This window comes from Muntiacus reevesi, chromosome 3 (assembly GCF_963930625.1).
Source record: "Muntiacus reevesi chromosome 3, mMunRee1.1, whole genome shotgun sequence".
NCBI classification, from domain to species: domain Eukaryota; kingdom Metazoa; phylum Chordata; class Mammalia; order Artiodactyla; family Cervidae; genus Muntiacus; species Muntiacus reevesi.
The window spans coordinates 109082409-109099289 of NC_089251.1; the positions used below are offsets into that span (position 1 = coordinate 109082409).

The following is a 16881-nucleotide window of genomic DNA, read 5'->3' on the forward strand; positions in this document are numbered from 1 at the left end:
TTCTTATTTCTCTTGCTATTCTTTGGAACTCTGCACTTAAATAGATTTATTTTTCCTTTGGGAGAAGGCAATGGCACCCCACTTCAATACTCTTGCCTGGAAAACCCCATGGATGGAGGAGCCTGGTAGGCTGCCGTCTATGGGGTCACAAAGAGTCAGACATGACTGAAGCGATTTAGCAGCAGCAGCAGCAGCATCTTTCCTTTTCTCCTTTGCCTTTCACTTTTCTTCTTTTCTCAGCTATTTATAAGGCCTCCTCAGACAACCAGCTAATATAAGTATGCTCAAGGAAGTTAAGGAAAATGTGCTCATAATGAATGAATGGTTTTTCAGTAACACATAAAAACTATAAAAATTAGAGACTTCAGAACTGAAAAAAAAAATCTAAAAATGCTCACTGAATAGTCTTAACAACAGATTGGAGATGACAGAAGAATCAAAGAACTTGAAAACAGATCAATAGAACACACAAAATTAGATAGTGGTGATGGCTGGAAAATTTCTTGAATATATGAAAACCACTGATTCCTATACTTTAAAGGGGGTGAATTTTATGGTAGGTGATTATATCTCAATTCTTAAAAAGGGAAAGACTATCAGAATGCTGTCTAAAGACATACATTTTAAACATAAAGGCACCAGCAGGAAGGTTCAAGAGGGAGGGGACACATGTATACCTGTGGCTGATTCATGTTGATGTATGGCAGAAACCATCACAGTATTGTAAAGCAATTATCCTCCAATTAAAAATAAAAGAAAATGTAAAAAATAAATATAAAGGCACTGATAGATTGAAAATACATGGATATAAAAAATATGCCATGCAATTATAGATACAAGGCTTTGTTGTTGTTAAGCTGCTAAATTGTTTCTGACTCTGCCCATGGGAATTCCCAGGCAAGAATACTGGAATGGATTGCCATTTCCTTCTCCAGGGGGTCTTCCTGACCCAGGGATCAAACCCACATCTTCTGCATTAGCAGGTGGATTTTTTACCGCTGAGCCACCAGGGAAGCCCCAAATACAAGGCTACTGCTACTGCTACTGCTAAGTCACTTCAGTCGTGTCCGACTCTGTGCGACCCCATCCCTGGGATTCTCCAGGCAAGGACACTGGAGTGGGTTGCCATTTCCTTCTCCAATGCATGAAAGTGAAAAGTGAAAGCGAAATCGCTCAGCCATGTCCGACTCTTCGAGACCCCATGGACTGCAGCCTACCAGGCTCCTCCCTCCATGGGATTTTCCAGGCAAGAGGACTGGAGTGGGGTGCCATTGCCTTCTGTCACTATATTAATAGTAGACAAGGTAGAGTTCAATAAAAAGAGTATTACTAGAGATAAAAGGGGACAATTCATAATGATGAAAGGGTCAATTCACCAGGAGGCTGTAACAACCATGTCTGTAACTGTCTGATAATAAAGTTTCAAATATGCACAGAATTAAAGGGGAAAATAGACAAGGCCATAATCAAAGCTGGAGATTGTAATACCCTCAGCAATTAAGAGAACAATAGAGCTCCCCCAAATCAGGAAAGACATAGAAGATATGAATGACACTCTTAGCCGCTTTTATCTAATTGGTATTTGTAGAACACTCCACAAAACACCCGCAAAACACATATTCTTTTCGAGGGCTTGTGAAACATTCACCAAGATAGCCCATATGCCGGGCCATAAAACAAGTCTCCATAAAGGAGTAAACTCATACAGAATATGTTCTCTGGTCACAAACTGAATTAAACTGTAAATCAGTAACAATAAAATATTCATTCAAACCCCAAATATTTGCCCAAAATGAGTTGTGATAAAGCCTCTTCCTGCTCAGTAATCTCTATTCACTCCCCTTGACAACCAAAGCAAATAAAGACTCCTGATTCCTCCATCTGCCCTCCAGACCTCTACAGCATGGCCCCAGCCTGTCTTTTCAGGGTTAACATTGTTCCTCTGCATCAGTGGTTCTTAAACTTTAGGGTGAGTAGTGATCACTGGGTTCCTACTAAAATTCAGATCCCAGAGGTGAAACTTTAGAATTTGATGAAGCAGATTATAAGGGGGCCCAAGAACGTGCATTTTAAACCAAGGCAGTAGGAGATTGTGATGCCATTGGTTTGGGACCAGGTTTATTTATTGAGAAACTGTTCTACATGTCCCTATGATTCAGCTCAAATGGGTAGTTTTGTGCTTTCCAACACTATCCTAAGTTTCCCTGCTTTTCTCTCTGATCATAGTGGGGCAAGGTAGACCAGTGAAGGGGGCAGGGGAGGAATGCGAGCTTGCAGCAAGGCTGGCTTGGAGTCTTGACTACATTATTATTTGCTGACCAGTCTTGAGCAAGCGACTTAACCTCTCTGAACCTCTGCTTTCTCATTCAGAAAATGGAGATAGAATCACCTACCTCATAGTGTTGTGATGAGGAATAAGTGAAAAAATCAGCATATATTACCTGGTACACCTCAGACACTGGCACTGGCACAAGAGTCTCCTGTTCTAGAGGTTCGTTCAGATCTCTCTGAGCTGACACCTCCCCTCTCTCATTCCAGCCCCTGTCCCATCTCTCACACACTCGTTTCCCTCTGCCTCTGGCTGTATGAATTCTTGCTTTCATTCTTGCCACACCCATTAGATTATAAACCCCTGAGTGCCGGAATGGGCATTCAGTGGAGTTGCGGATTAGCAGCACACACTACAGGGGTAAGGGGACATACTTCATATTTTATTTTCTGAATACAAAAAGAAATATGCAACCTTTGACAATTTATGTCCCTGCCTTCCACTTTTCATTATTACTGATCTTAAGACACTGCCTGTATCCAGTTCCCACAAAAAGTGGAGAGTCAGCAAAAAGAATTGCAGCTGTAGAAATTGATTCCTTGAGTACAAAATGAAGCAGGGCAAAGGCGAACAGAGTTTTACCAAGAGAACGCACTGGTCATAACAAACACCTTCTTCCAATAACACAAGAGACAACTCTACATATGGACGCATCAGATGGTCAATACCGAAAGCAGATTATTTTTTTATTTTTGATTTTTTTGCAGCCAAAGATGGAGAAGCTCTCCATAGTCAACAAAAACAAGATTGGGAGCTGACTGTGGCTCAGATCATGAACTCTTTATTGCAAAATTCAGACTTAAATTGAAGAAAGTAGGAAAAACCAGTAGGCCATTCAAGTATGATCTAAACCAAATCCCTTATGATTATATAGTGAAAGTGACAAATAGATTCAAGGGATTAGATCTGATAGACAGAGTGCCTGAAGAACTATGGATGGAGGTTTGTAACATTGTACAGGAGGTGGTGACCAAAACCATCCCCAAGAAAAACAAATGCAAGAAGGCAAAAAGTTTCTCTGAGGAGGACTAACAAATAGCTGAGAAAAGAAGAGCAATGAAAGGCAAGGAGAAAGGGAAAAATTTACTCAACAGAATGCAGAGTTCCGAAGAATAGCAAGGAGAGATTAGAAAGCCTTCTTCAGTGAACAGTGCAAAGAAACAGAGGAAGACAATAGAATGGGAAAGACTAGAAATATCTTCAAGAAGTTTGAGTAAGCTCCAGGAGTTGGTGATGGACAGGGAAGCCTGGTGTGCTGCAGTTCATGGTGCCATAAAGAGTCGGACAGGACTGAGCAACTGAACTGAACTGAACTTCAAGAAAACTAGAGATACTAAGGGAACATTTCATGCAAACTTGGGCACAATAAGGACAGAAACAACAAGGACCTAACAGAAGCAGAAGATATTAAGAAGAGGTGGCAAGAATACACAAAGAACTGTACAAAAAATGTCTTAATGACTTGGATAACCATGATAGTGTGGTCACTCACCTATCACCTAGAGCCAGACATCCTGGAATGCGAAGTCAAGTGGGCCTTAGGAAGCATCACTACAAAAAAAGCTAGTGGAAGTGATGGAATTCCAGCTGAACTATTTCAAATCCTGAAAGAGGATGCTATTAATGTGCTGCACTCAATATGCAAGCAAATTTGGAAAACTCAGCAGTGGCCACAGGACTGGGAAAGGGCAGTTTTCATTCCAATTCCAAAGAAAGGCAATGCCAAATAATGCTCAAACTACCACGCAATTGCGCTCATTTCACATGCTAGCAAAATAATGCTCAAAATTCTGCAAGCTAGGCTTCAACAGTACATGAACCAATAACTTCCAGATGTTCAGACTGGATTTAGAAAAAGCAGAGGAACCAGTGATCAAATTGCCAATATCTGTTGGATCATAAGAAAAGCTAGAGAATTCCAGAAAAACATTCTACTTCTGTTTTATTGACTACACCAAAGCCTTTGACTGTGTGGATCACAACAAACTGTGGAAAATTCTTCAAGAGATGGGAAGAAGTACCAGACCACTTTACCTGCCTCCTGAGAAATCTGTATGCAGGTCAAAGAGCAATAGTTAGAACCAGACATGGAACAACAGACTGGTTCCAAATTGGGAAAGAAGTACATCAAGGCTATATATTATTATCCTGCTTATTTAACTTATATGCAGAGTACATCATGAGAAACAGTGGGCTGGATGAAACACAAGCTGGAATCAAGATTGTCGGAAGAAATATCAGCAACCTCAGATATGCAGATGATACCAACCTAATGGCAGAAAGCAAAGATAAACTAAAGAGACTCTTGATGAAAGTGAAAGAGGAGAGTGAAAAAGCTGGCTTAAAATTCAACATTGAAAAACAAAGATCATGATATCTGGTCCCACCACTTCATGGCAAATAGATGGGGAAAAAGTGGAAACAGTGACAGATTTTATTTTCTTGGGCTCCAAAATCAGTGTGGATGGTGACTGCATTCACGAAATTAAAATATGCTTGCTCTTTGGAAGAAAAGCCATGACAAACCTAGATAGTGTATTAAAAAGCAGAGACATTACTTTGCCAACAGAAGTCCATATAGTCAAAACTATGCTTTTTCCGGCAGTCATGTATGGATGTGAGAACTGACCCATAAAGAAGGTTGAGCACCAAAGAATTGATGCTTTCGAACTGTGGTGCTTGAGCAGACTCTTGCGAGTTCCTTGGACTGCAAGGAGATAGAGATCAAGCCAGTCAAACCTTAAGGAAATCAGCTCTGAATTTTTGTTGGAAGGACTGATGCTGAAGTTGAAACTCCAAAACTTTGGCCACCTAATGCCAAGAGTGGACTCATTGGAAAAGACCCTGATGCTGGGAAAGGTTGAAGGCAGGAGAAGGGGACGACAGAGAATGAGATGTTTGGATGGCATCACTGACTCAATGGACATGAGTTTGAGCAAACTTCAGGAGATAGTGAAGGACAGGGAATCCTGTGGGGCAGTCCACGGGGTTGCAAAGAGTTGGACATGACTTAGGGACTGAACAACAAAAGAAATTGATTCCAGTATTTTCCAAAGCCGACATGTGAGAATGTTAATAGAAGATGTTCTTCAGAATGCTAGAAGGCCTTAGGCAAAGCAAAACAAAACATGTAATGCAAATTAAAGGGACTTTCTCTGATCAAATATATGAGAACAGTTGTATTAAACAAACTGAAACTGGAGTCTTGAGTTTGCAGGACTTGTCAGAGACTTTAGCACGCTATTGTGTATGTGAATCTACAAGAGGTAGGCTGTAGATGTATTTTGGGAAATGCTGATTTATATAACACATCTCATTTCTACTTAAAACAATACAGAGAGGAAAATGGGTTTTGGAGGCAGGGGAGGACCATGGTGGTGTGTATATTTACCCTTCATTTACCATTTGGTAGGTGTGGTTGATGCGCAGCTTTAAGCGGTAGAGCAGGCCTTGGAAGATGTTCTCCAAGGTCAGCTGGTGGCCATTCCGTGCGCGGATCGGTGTGTAGCTGGGATGGACAATCATCTGGATGGATCTCACCTTGGGGATACAGGTCACATCAGGTGGTTTGATGATAGCTAGAAAAGGGAGAGAGGAAAAAAGAAATGAAATAGTTGGAATCAGCCAGAAGTGTCTGAGAGGCTGCCGTGTACCTTGGAAAATGACTGCTTCCCACCCCCTCCCACCCCAACCCCAGCCATGTTTCTGAAAGCGTCCGCTAAATTAACAGGTGAGAAGAGACGCGACTGGTGCTAGGGTGTAAGGTTGGCAAAGGGGTGACCAAGGGTGGTCGGAAGAGCCCAGGGAGAGGGGCCCTGGTCCCCTAGGCTGATCATGCCCTTGCCCCAGCCTCCATGCATCCCTACCTCGAGTCTTGTTGGACACCTTGGCAATGAGAGTTTTGGGGAGTGATGTTTCAGCTATGCATCCTGAAGAATGTTTGCGGTTTCCAATATCATTGATGCAACCTCAAAGGCAAGGCCTAAGACTTCAATCTCTCTCAAGATGAATTTTCCAAATAACCAAATGACCTTTCCTGGTTTATAGACCCTTTTGTAAATTTGATGAATGCTATGGTTCTTTGCTCCCCCAAAATGTACATATACAAAAATCTTGCAAACAATTTCAGGAATTCATATCTCCCCTTGAAGCTAACTTATAAAACGTCCTCAAGGGACCATTGACCTCCAAGATTAAAATGATCTGCACTAAAAGAATGTTTGCTTCAGTGTTGTTTATTAAAAAACAACAGTAACAAAAAAACTGATTGCCTCCAAGAGGGAATCAGGGAAGTCAGTTAAAGTACCTCCGTAGAATGGATCATTTTTGTAGTTGTGAGATACCATGATGTGGAAAAGTATTTAATGACATCTGCCTATTTGGAATATCCAAGGAGCGGCAGCTGCGTGGGCGCAGGAAGGCCAAGAGGAGTTACTCCACGTTCAAGGTCAGGAGTGGGCGGCCCTGAGGAGGTACCCCTCGTCCAGGGTAAAGAGCAGCAGCTGGGCTTTGCTGGAGCAGCCGTGAAGAGACATCCCATGTTCAAGGTAAGAGAAACCCAAGTAAGATGGTAGGTGTTTCGAGAGGGCATCAGAGGGCAGACACACTGAAGCCATAATCACAGAAAACGAGCCAATCTGATCACAGGACCACAGCCTTGTCTAAGTCAGTGAGACTGAGCCATGCCGTGTGGGGCCACCCAGGACGGACGGGTCATGCTGGAGAGGTCTGACAGAATGTGGTCCACTGGAGAAGGGAATGGCAAACCACTTCAGAATTCTTGTCTTGAGAACCCTATGAACAGTATGAGAAGGCAAAAAGATAGGACACTGAAAGAAGAACTCCCCAGGTCGGTAGGTGCCCAATATGCTACTGGAGATCAGTGGAGAAATAACTCCAGACAGAATGAAGGGATGGAGCCTAAGCAAAAACAATACCCAGCTGTGGATGTGACTGGTGACAGAAGCAAGGTCTGATGCTGTAAAGAGCTATATTGCATAGAAACCTGGAATGTTAGGTTCATGAATCAAGGAAAATTGAAAGTGATCAAACAGGAGATGGCAAGAGTGAATGTCGACATTCTAGGAATCAGCGAACTAAAATGGACTGGAATGGGTGAATTTAACTCAGATGACCATTATATCTACTACTGTGGGCAGGAATCCCTTAGAAGAAATGGAGTAGCCATCATGGTCAACAAGAGAGTCTGAAATGCAGTACTTGGATGCAATCTCAAGAACGACAGAATGATCTCTGTTTCCAAGGCAAACCATTCAATATCATGGTAATCCAAGTGTAGGCCCCAACTAGTAATGTTGAAGAAGCTGAAGCTGAACAGTTCTATGAAGACCTATAAGACCTTTTAGAACTAACACCCCAAAAAGATGTCCTTTTCATTATAGGGGACTGGAATGCAAAAATAGGAAGTGAAGAAACACCTGGAGTAACAGGCAAATTTGGCCTTGTGGGTACAGAATGAAGCAGGGCAAAGGCTAATAGAGTTTTGCCAAGAGAACACACTGGTCACAGCAAACACCCTCTTCCAACAACATAGAGAAGACTCTACACATGGACATCACCAGATGGCCAACACCGAAATCAGACTGATTATATTCTTTGCAACCAAAGATGGAGAAGCTATATATAGTCAGCTAAAATAAGACTGGGAGTTGACTGTGGCTCAGATCATGAACTCCTTATTGCCAAATTCAGACTTAAACTGAAGAAAGTAGGGAAAACCACTAGACCATTCAGGTATGACCTAAATCAAGTCCCTTATGATTACACAGTGAAAGTGAGAAATAGATTTAAGGGACTAGATCTGATAGACAGAGTGCCTGATGAACTACGGACAGAGTTCGTGACATTTTACAGGAGACAGGGATCAAGACCATCCTCATGGAAAAGAAATGCAAAAAAGCATAATGGCTGTGTGAGGAGGCCTTACAAATAGCTGTGAAAAGAAGAGAAACAAAAAGCAAAGGAGAAAAGGAAAGATTCCCATTTGAATGTAGAGTTCCAAAGAATAGCAAGGAGAGATAAGAAAGCCTTCCTCAGTGATCAATGCAAAGAAATAGAGAAAAACAACAGAATGGGAAAGACTAGAGATCTCTTCAAGAAAATTAGAGATACCAAGGGAACATTTCATGCAAAGATGGGCTCAATAAAGGACAGAAATAGTATGGACCTAACAGAAGCAGAAGATATTAAGAAGAGGTGGCAAGAATACATAGAAGAACTGTACAAAAAAGATCTTCACGACCCAGATAATCACAATGGTGTGATCACTCACCTAGAGCCAGACATCCTGGAATGTGAAGTCAAGTGGGCCTTAGAAAGCATCACTACGAACAAAGCTAGTGGAGGTGATGGAATTCCAGTTGAGCTATTTCAAATCCTGAAAGATGACGCTGTGAAAGTGCTGCACTCAATATATCAGCAAATTTGGAAAACTCAGCAGTGGCCACAGGACTGGAAAATATCAGTTTTCATTCCAATCCCAAAGAAAGGCAATCCCACAGAATGCTCAGACTACAGCACATTTGCACTCATCTCACATGCTAGTAAAGTAATGCTTAAAATTCTCCAAGCAAGGCTTCAGCAATATGTGAACTGTGAACTTCCAGATGTTCAAGCTGGTTTTAGAAAAAACAGAGGAACCAGAGATCAAATGACCAACATCCACTTGATCATTGAAAAAGCAAGAGAGTTCCAGAAAAACATCTATTTCTGCTTTATTGACTATGCCAAAGCCTTTGACTGTGTGGATCACAACAAACTGTGGAAAATTCTGAAAGAGATGGGAATACCAGACCACCTGACCTGCCTCTTGAGAAGCCTGTATGCAGGTCAGGAAGCAACAGTTAGAACTGGACATAGAACAATAGACTGGTTCCAAATAGGAAAAGGAGTATGTCAAGGCTGTATATTGTCACCCTGCTCTTTTAACTTATATGCAGAGTACATCGTGAGAAACGCTGGGCTGGAAGAAGCACAAGCTGGAATCAAGATTGCTGGGAGAAATATCAATAACTTCAGATATGCAGATGACACCACCCTTATGGCAGAAAGTGAAGAGGAACTAAAAAGCCTCTTGATGACAGTGAAAAAGTTGACTTAAAGCTCAACATTCGGAAAACTAAGATCATGGCAGCTGGTACCATCACTTCATGGCAAATAGATGGGGAAACAGTGGAAACAGTGGGAGACTTTATTTTTTTGGGTTCCAAAATCACTGCGGATGGTGATTGCAGCCATGAAATTAAAAGATGCTTACTCCTTGGAAGAAAAGTTATGACCAACCTAGATAGCATAGTAAAAAGCAGAGACATTACTTTGCCAACAAAGGTCCGTCTAGCCAAGGCTATTGTTTTTCCAGTAGTCATGTATGGATGTGAGAGTTGGACTGTGAAGAAATCTGAGTGCCAAAGAACTGATGGTTTTGAAATGTGGTGTTGGAGAAGGCTCTTGAGAGTCCCTTGGACTGCAAAGAGATCCAACCAGTTCATCCTGAAGGAGATCAGTCCTGGGTGTTCATTGGAAGGACTGATGCTGAAGCTGAAACTCCAATACTTTGGCCACCTGATGCGAAGAGCTGACTCATTGGAAAAGACTCTGATGCTGGGAGGGATTGGGGGTAGGAGGAGAAGGGGGCAACAGAGGGTGAGATGGTTGGATGGCATCACCGACTCGATGGACTTGAGTTTGGGTAAACTCTGGGATTTTGTGATGGACAGGGAGGCCTGGCGTGCTGCGATTCATGGGGTTGCAAAGAGTCGGACACGACTGAGTGACTGAACTGAACTGAAGTGTTCATGATACCATGATATGAAAAACAAACCACTTGGTCACAAAAGAGTCGATACAGCTGCTAGTAACTCCAGTTATGTTTAAGTGTTCAGATTATTTGGGTTTAGCTTTATTTTTCTTTGTGTATTTCTATTTTTTCCAAATTTCCTACAATAACTATGCATTAATTGTACAACCTGAGAGACAATATAAAATAACTTGCTGAATTTTATGTTTTATTTTCTTAAAAAACCATGTGACTTTTAAGTCAGTTAGTGAACATCACCAGCTTAACTTGCATGAGGAGTTTGATGACTCATCCATTTATCCATCCACCCATCTAACCCTTCATCAGTTATGTGTGGAGCATCTCCTATGTGCCAGGTGCTATGTTAGGGACTAGGAATACAATGGATCCCATGTCCACGCATGCCTTCATGGAGTTCACATTTCAATTCAGATGATACCCGTGCAAGCAAACAATAAAGACAGGTTATGATCTGAGCTCTGAAGTCAGTGAAGAGTTCATGGTGATGGAAAATAGCAGGTGATGACCTGTATCGTAAAAGGGAGTTGTTGGGGCTGTGTGGTGGGGATATTCACTTAGGAGGTGAAGTTGAAACTGAAACCATGACTGAGGATTGGAAAAGAGTCAAACAAGGAGTAGGGGGATGGAGTTAGGAGGCCTTGGTTGCGCTAAAGTGCTAAGGTGAATGTGGTCTGCATACGAGAGGTCTAGAGATGGAGAAAGATGGAGAACCACACAGGGGGTGCTGTCCAATCTGGGGCGTCTTCCGTAAAAGCCACATCCTTAACTAGCCCTGAGAGGCAGAGCCCCTCTGGACGCTCCACCCACTCCAGAGGGGAAAAGGCCATCCTCGCACCCCAGATCCCGTGCAATGAAAGTCCCCCACTCACTGTGCTGCAGTGAGTTGAAGCGGTCGGTCATCTTGGTGGCAGACCGGCCTGCCCCGTCAGTGGCGGTGACCCGGGCGTAGTAGAGCTCAGTGAGGTTGCCTGTCTCCACGGTAAGGTTGCAGGATTTCCGGGTGATCCGCTGGCAGCCCTCCTTTTCCAACCACTCTCCTTCTCCATACCTGTGGGCCAGGGAGGGGCTGGAGCACACCCTTCATGAACAGGCTTGGCAGCCAGCCTGTGGTTTATTAATATTGATAACGATATTGAATATTTACTTAGCACGTGTGTCCCAGGCTTTTTATGCAGATAATCTGTTAGTCTTCAGATCAACCTCACAACAGTGTTGCGAGGTTCACACATTATTAATATCTTCCTTCCTTTTCAAGTCAGGAAGCTGGGGCTTCAGGAAGTAAAATTTGCCCAGGTGTTTGCGTCAGGCATGCAGGGAGCCAGGATGTGAACTCAGACAGTTTGAGTTCATATTCTGGGCACTGGTAGGCCCATTTAAAGGTCAGGGACCTGGGCCTCGGAGAGGGCAAGTGACTTGCCACAGGATGAAGTGGCAGGGCCAGGAATGGCACCCAGGTTTGCAGACTCCTGAGCCCATGCAACCCCCCTCTCCTGCCTGGGAAGGGAGATGAGCAGGAATGGGGCTGGGTGGGGGCTGGAGGGGGTGAGCGTGACTTTTTGTTGACTGGCATGCGTGCGTGCTCAGTCGCTTCAGTTGTGTCCAACTCTGTGCAACTCTATACTGCAGCCTACCAGGCTCCCCATCCATGGGATTCTCCAGGCAAGAATCCTGGAGTGGGCTGCCATGCCCTCCTCCAGGGGATCTTCCTGACTCAGGGGTGGAACCAGCATCTCTTCCGTCTACCTGCGTCAGCAGGCAGGTTCTTTACCACTAGCGCCACCTGGTTGCTGACTTAGTCTTCCCCAAATAACAAAGCAATGGTTGGGCATTTGTTCTTTGCCAGGCACACATGCTACTGACTCACGTAACCCATCCAACAACCCTAAGAGGAAGGTATTATTGCTATCTTTACTTCATGGATGGGGAATGGAGGCTTGGTGAATTTATCTACCTGCCCGGGGTTATAGGACGAGGGGCTGGAGTTTGCCTTCAGAGCCCGTACTTGTAACCATCATTCTAACCTCTCCCTGCAGAAGAAACATCAAGGAACAAAGCCATGTCTTGGGGGGGGGGTTGCTGAGTGACACCAGTCTGGGTCCAAGGGGGATGTGGGGACATATGGAAGAGGGGAGGGTTTGCTTTGGTTTCAGAGCAGAGTCAAAGGGGTCACGTTGCTGGGGAGCCTACGTCTTATACTGGACGCTGTAGACGGTGTCAGGGGCACTCTCCGGCCTGCCGTCCCACGTCAGGATGTTTTCGAAGTTGCTGGACTGGAACTTCACGTGCTGAAGGAGATCCGAGGTGTCCTCAGCGATGTGAGCTGCCAGAAGTGGGAGCAGGATGAGCAGGTGGGTGCATAGAACCCGCCCTAGCCCCCTTTCGAGTTGCCAGCTGAGGGGGTGAGCCAGCAACCACTTGGCAGGAGACTGTGCTAGCTGACCCTCCCGCTCCCTTCACTTCTTTTTTTCCTTTTTATTGAGCTATGATTCACATTCCATACAATTCACCACTTAAAATGATACAGTTCCACGGTATCCTAAATATATTCACAAGGTCGTGCAGACCACTGCCGCAGGACGTGTTCATCGCCCCCAAACAAATCTTGTATCCATGAGCTGTCATTCCCATACCTCCCCGTCCTCCCAGCCCCAGGCAACCAATAATCTACTTCCTATCTCAATGACTTTGCCTATTTGGACATTTTGTACAAATGAAGTCATCCAATTGGCCTTTGGTGTCTGGCTTCTTTCACTTAGCATCATGTTTTCACGGTTCATCCATATTACATGAATTGGTACTTATTTCCTTCTTATGGTTGAGTCATATTCCCTTGTGTGGCTAGGTCACATTCTGTTTATCCTCCCATCAGCTGATGGACGTTTGGATTGTTTCCATTTTCTGGCTATTTTGAGTAATGCTGCTGCAAATGTTAGTGCACACGTTTTTGAAGTGGACATGAGTTCAGTAGGAGTGAACCGGGTTCAGTTCACCGGGTCATATGGTGATTCTATGTTGAACTTTTGAAGAGCAGCCAAACTGTTTTCCAGAGAAGTGACTGCACCATCTCACATTCCCATCAGCGATGTCTGAGTGGGTGCGGTTATTCCACAGCCTTGTCGACACTTGCTACTGCGTTCATTCATTTCTCAGCACCATCTGAAGTCAGTGTTCTCACCAAGCGAATATTTTAGAGGTACTCAACTAATGTCTAAGAAGTAACTTTCCTAGAACCAGTAATTTCAAGCAAGGGTGAAGAAGATGCTTGTGAATCCTTGCCTCTCTGTTGGTGGATCCAGTCCCTGCCCACCCACCACACACCTGCTGAGGAAGGCAAAGGCGCCTTCCCCAGCCCCATGGATTTCACAGGGGGAGGATGCTGACTGAGGCCACATACAGCTTCATGGGGTCGCAAGCTGTTGGACACGACTGAGCGACTGAACTGAACTGAACAGGCAGTGTGACCTTGGGGAAGCTGTTTTAGCCATTAGAACTTCAATTTCTTCAGCTCTATAATGGAAATAATTGGACCACAGCAGCAGCTGACGTGTCTGAAATGCACATCAAGTGCCAGGCACTGGGCTAAGTCTCCACATCTAATCCTCCTGACCACCTAAAGAGGTAGGTTATGCCCATTTCATGGATGAGGAAAACTGAGGCTCAGAGACAGTGTGCACTACTCGTCACAGCAGTTAGCCTGCTTTGGGGGCAGATGCAATGGGCTGAGGAAGGGGCAACAAAAGCCAGAGCCCCAAGGAGAGGACCCAGAAGGAGGCACTGACCCTGACGCAAATCTTCACTGTAAGTAAGAGCCCTTGGCTTACAAATAGATCTCCTCTTAGCCCTTCCAGCTTGGTCGGAAGAAAGGAGAGCACAGGAAAATGGCGACCAGAGCGGCAGCTGGCTCTGCGCATGCTCAAAGGGCCTGGTTGGCCGGGGTGGGAAATAAACAGGTGCAGACCCTGCTGAGTCAAGGCCTTGAGGCCTGTGTGTACATGTCTTTGATGTGATGTGTGGCTTACCCCCACCTCCAACCCAATCAATGACGATGACCGCCAGAAGGCCCAGAGAGTGAGGCAGTGGAGAGTTATTTACTCCTCTACTCCAAGTCCAAGTACAGGATTTCTGCAAGAGAGGTCCATGGGCTTGGGAGGCATTTGTGGGGAAAGGAAAGTTATCTTAGGAGAGCCTGACTCTGATGTGTATCCGTGTGCTAAATCTAAGGTCACATCCTCCTTTGAATCTGGGTGGATCAGGCAGGCCCGGCAGCTGCAGAATTCTTTGTGTTCTCGGAGTCCCCAGACTGGGATCTTAGGGCGCAGGGGTTTCTTCCTGCCTCTAGCCAACGTGATGGATATTATGCTGAGTCCCAAGATGTGGCTGGGATCTTGTTTGGATCTGAGTCTTGGCAGAACTGGGGTCTGTTCTGGAACGAGGGATTCCCAGATGGCGCTAATGGTAAAGAACCCGCCTGCCAGTGCAGGAGACAGAAGAGATGCAAGTTCGATCCCTGGGTCGGGAAGATCCCCTGGAGGAGGGTATGGCAACCCACTCCTCGAATTCTTGCCTGGAAAATCCCATGGACAGAGGAGCCTGGCAGGCTACGGTCCACAGGGTCACACTGAGTTGGACATGACTTCGTGACTGAGCACGCACTCACTGAAGGGAGGGGTCCTGCATTCAGAACTGGGTCTTAAGTTGAGGCAGGGAGCCCACTTGAGGTCAGAACTCAATGGTGGCTTCGGGCAAGGTGGTGAGGTCAAGAGCAGGCAAGAGAGAGGGATTTGAGAGAAGGTCAGGGTGTGCCTGGAGGCGGGCTCGGCTATGGTCTGCAGGGGGAGGGTGGCTGGTTGGGGTCAGTATCTTGGGTGGGCCACATGGGTTTGGAGGAGGCAGATGGCTGAGGCTGGGATGTGCTAGGGAGGTGAAAGGCCCAGGTTGGATGGAGATGGGGACCACTTTCCAAGAGGGGAGTGAAGTTGGCTTTCTGAAGTCAGGTTGGTGGACCTCAGCAGCCCCCCTCTTTTAGGAGGTGTTGAGGGCTAACAAGATCTCCCCCTTTCCTCCTGCCTACTCATTCCTTTTCCCTCTCAAATTCATCATCGGCTCCTCAGCCCACATCGTTTCTGCACTTCCTGGGTAAAAGTCTACATTGTGAAATCGTGGGGACACGTGTATTGTCTAGAGATTGACAGCCTGGGAGATCTGATCAAAGGAAGTTTTCGCATTTGCTAGGAAAAACAATCCTACGTCAATCAGTTCGGAAGCTAAGGACAGACAAGCAAAAGCAATTCAACTTGCTCTGGAATCAGCCGAAGAATTTCAAAGAAGGCGTCTGGGTCTCCAGAGTGAACTTAGACTCCTAACAACTTCCTAAAGGCTGGTGCTCCCTGGGTCCCACGTCATGAAGGGCCGATGGCCCCCAGCCAGAATGGGTGGGGGTCTGGAGGGACAGATCTGGGGTCTCTTGGGGGGGGGGAGCATCAAGTCTTCTGAACTTATCGTGAGTTCAGTGTGCTGGGAATGCCCGGCTTGATGCCCAGGGGAGGGTGAACTGGAGGGCTGGGATGGCAGCTGGAAGCCCCATGCATCCATGCAGCACACACCATGCGCAGCACTGGAGGGGCTGGAAGCTCCAGCCCTTTATGGCCTTCTCCCCGCTCTTGAGCTCGAAGGGACCTTGCAGCGGCCACCCCTCCCCCTTCTTCAGCTGGGACTATGCTTTCACTTTCTCAGAAAGTTCCCTGAATTTTATTAAACATCTCAGGGAGCAGAGAGACAATCTAGGATCTCAAGCACTGGTCCTGAAGTTCTCCATAACCATACATCAAAGAATCTACTTTATTGGCTGTGAAGACTATGCCCTTGAGCCCGTTTTCTTAAGAGCGCTGGTGTTTGAAGACCTATTAGTGCAACAGACCTGAGCACTCTGTGAGAAAGGGCTCTTTCAGGTCTGCCACAAAGGGGCTGCAAGAGGCTCCCTTGGGGAGCATGGAAGGCAGTAATGGCCGGACTCAAGCTTTGTCCATCTTGATGCTTCCTCACCTCCCCAAGTCAGGCCAGCACCAGCCAGAAGCAGAGGAACAGAAGCACAACTTCCACCAGAAAGATGTGAGTTGTCCAAGGATGTCCGTCTCCCTCAAGCTAGTTCTCCATCCGCTGGGGTGGGAGCATCCACAGATTCAGAATGGTGAGGGTCTTAAGGGTCAGCTGAGTCTCTGGAAGAACCCAAGATCTCAGGGACCCTCTCTTCCCACCCCCACCTCCCCCCTAGCAACCTGAGCTGGTATCTACTTCTCCCCAGAAACTCCCAGTGCAGCCCAGCAGAGAAGAAACTGAAATTGCTCATGCTGGGGCTGGATGGGGTTCCGGGGGAGGACAGCCCTGATCATCGACTCCTGGTGGGGGCACGTCTGACCGCAGGGTGGTGGGCACTCACCGACCAGGGATCCCGCCGCCAGGATGGCCAGTAGCGTCCTCATCGGGGCCGGGCACAGAGCCCTCTTTCGGTCTCCGCTCCAGACTGAGCCCAGAGGGAGGGCTGAGAAGCTTTGGCGCCTTGGCAGCTGGCTCCACCCAGGCACGAGGGCGGGGAAAGGAGGAAAGGTGGGACCTGGGCAGTGGGGAGCTGGGTGCAAAGGTGCCTGGTCCTTGCGCTTCGGAATTCCAGGTCCTGGGCGGGATCCAAGGGAGTTCCCTTCCTAAGTGCAGAAAACAG

General features: G+C 46.0%; 1 protein-coding gene across 1 annotated transcript in view; it reads right to left on the minus strand.

Moving 5' to 3' along the window:
* The window catches only part of IL22RA1 (interleukin 22 receptor subunit alpha 1), a 28337-nt gene extending 11670 nt beyond the window's left edge, over window positions 1-16667 (minus strand). The window contains exons 1-4 of the mRNA XM_065927525.1: window positions 16603-16667; window positions 12354-12486; window positions 11036-11214; window positions 5732-5907 (exon numbers count right to left, since the gene is read on the minus strand). Coding sequence (XP_065783597.1) covers window positions 5732-5907; window positions 11036-11214; window positions 12354-12486; window positions 16603-16645 — 531 coding nt within the window. The 5' untranslated portion in view covers window positions 16646-16667. The remainder of the gene's footprint in view (window positions 1-5731; window positions 5908-11035; window positions 11215-12353; window positions 12487-16602) is intronic.
* Between the last annotated feature and the right edge of the window lie 214 nt (window positions 16668-16881).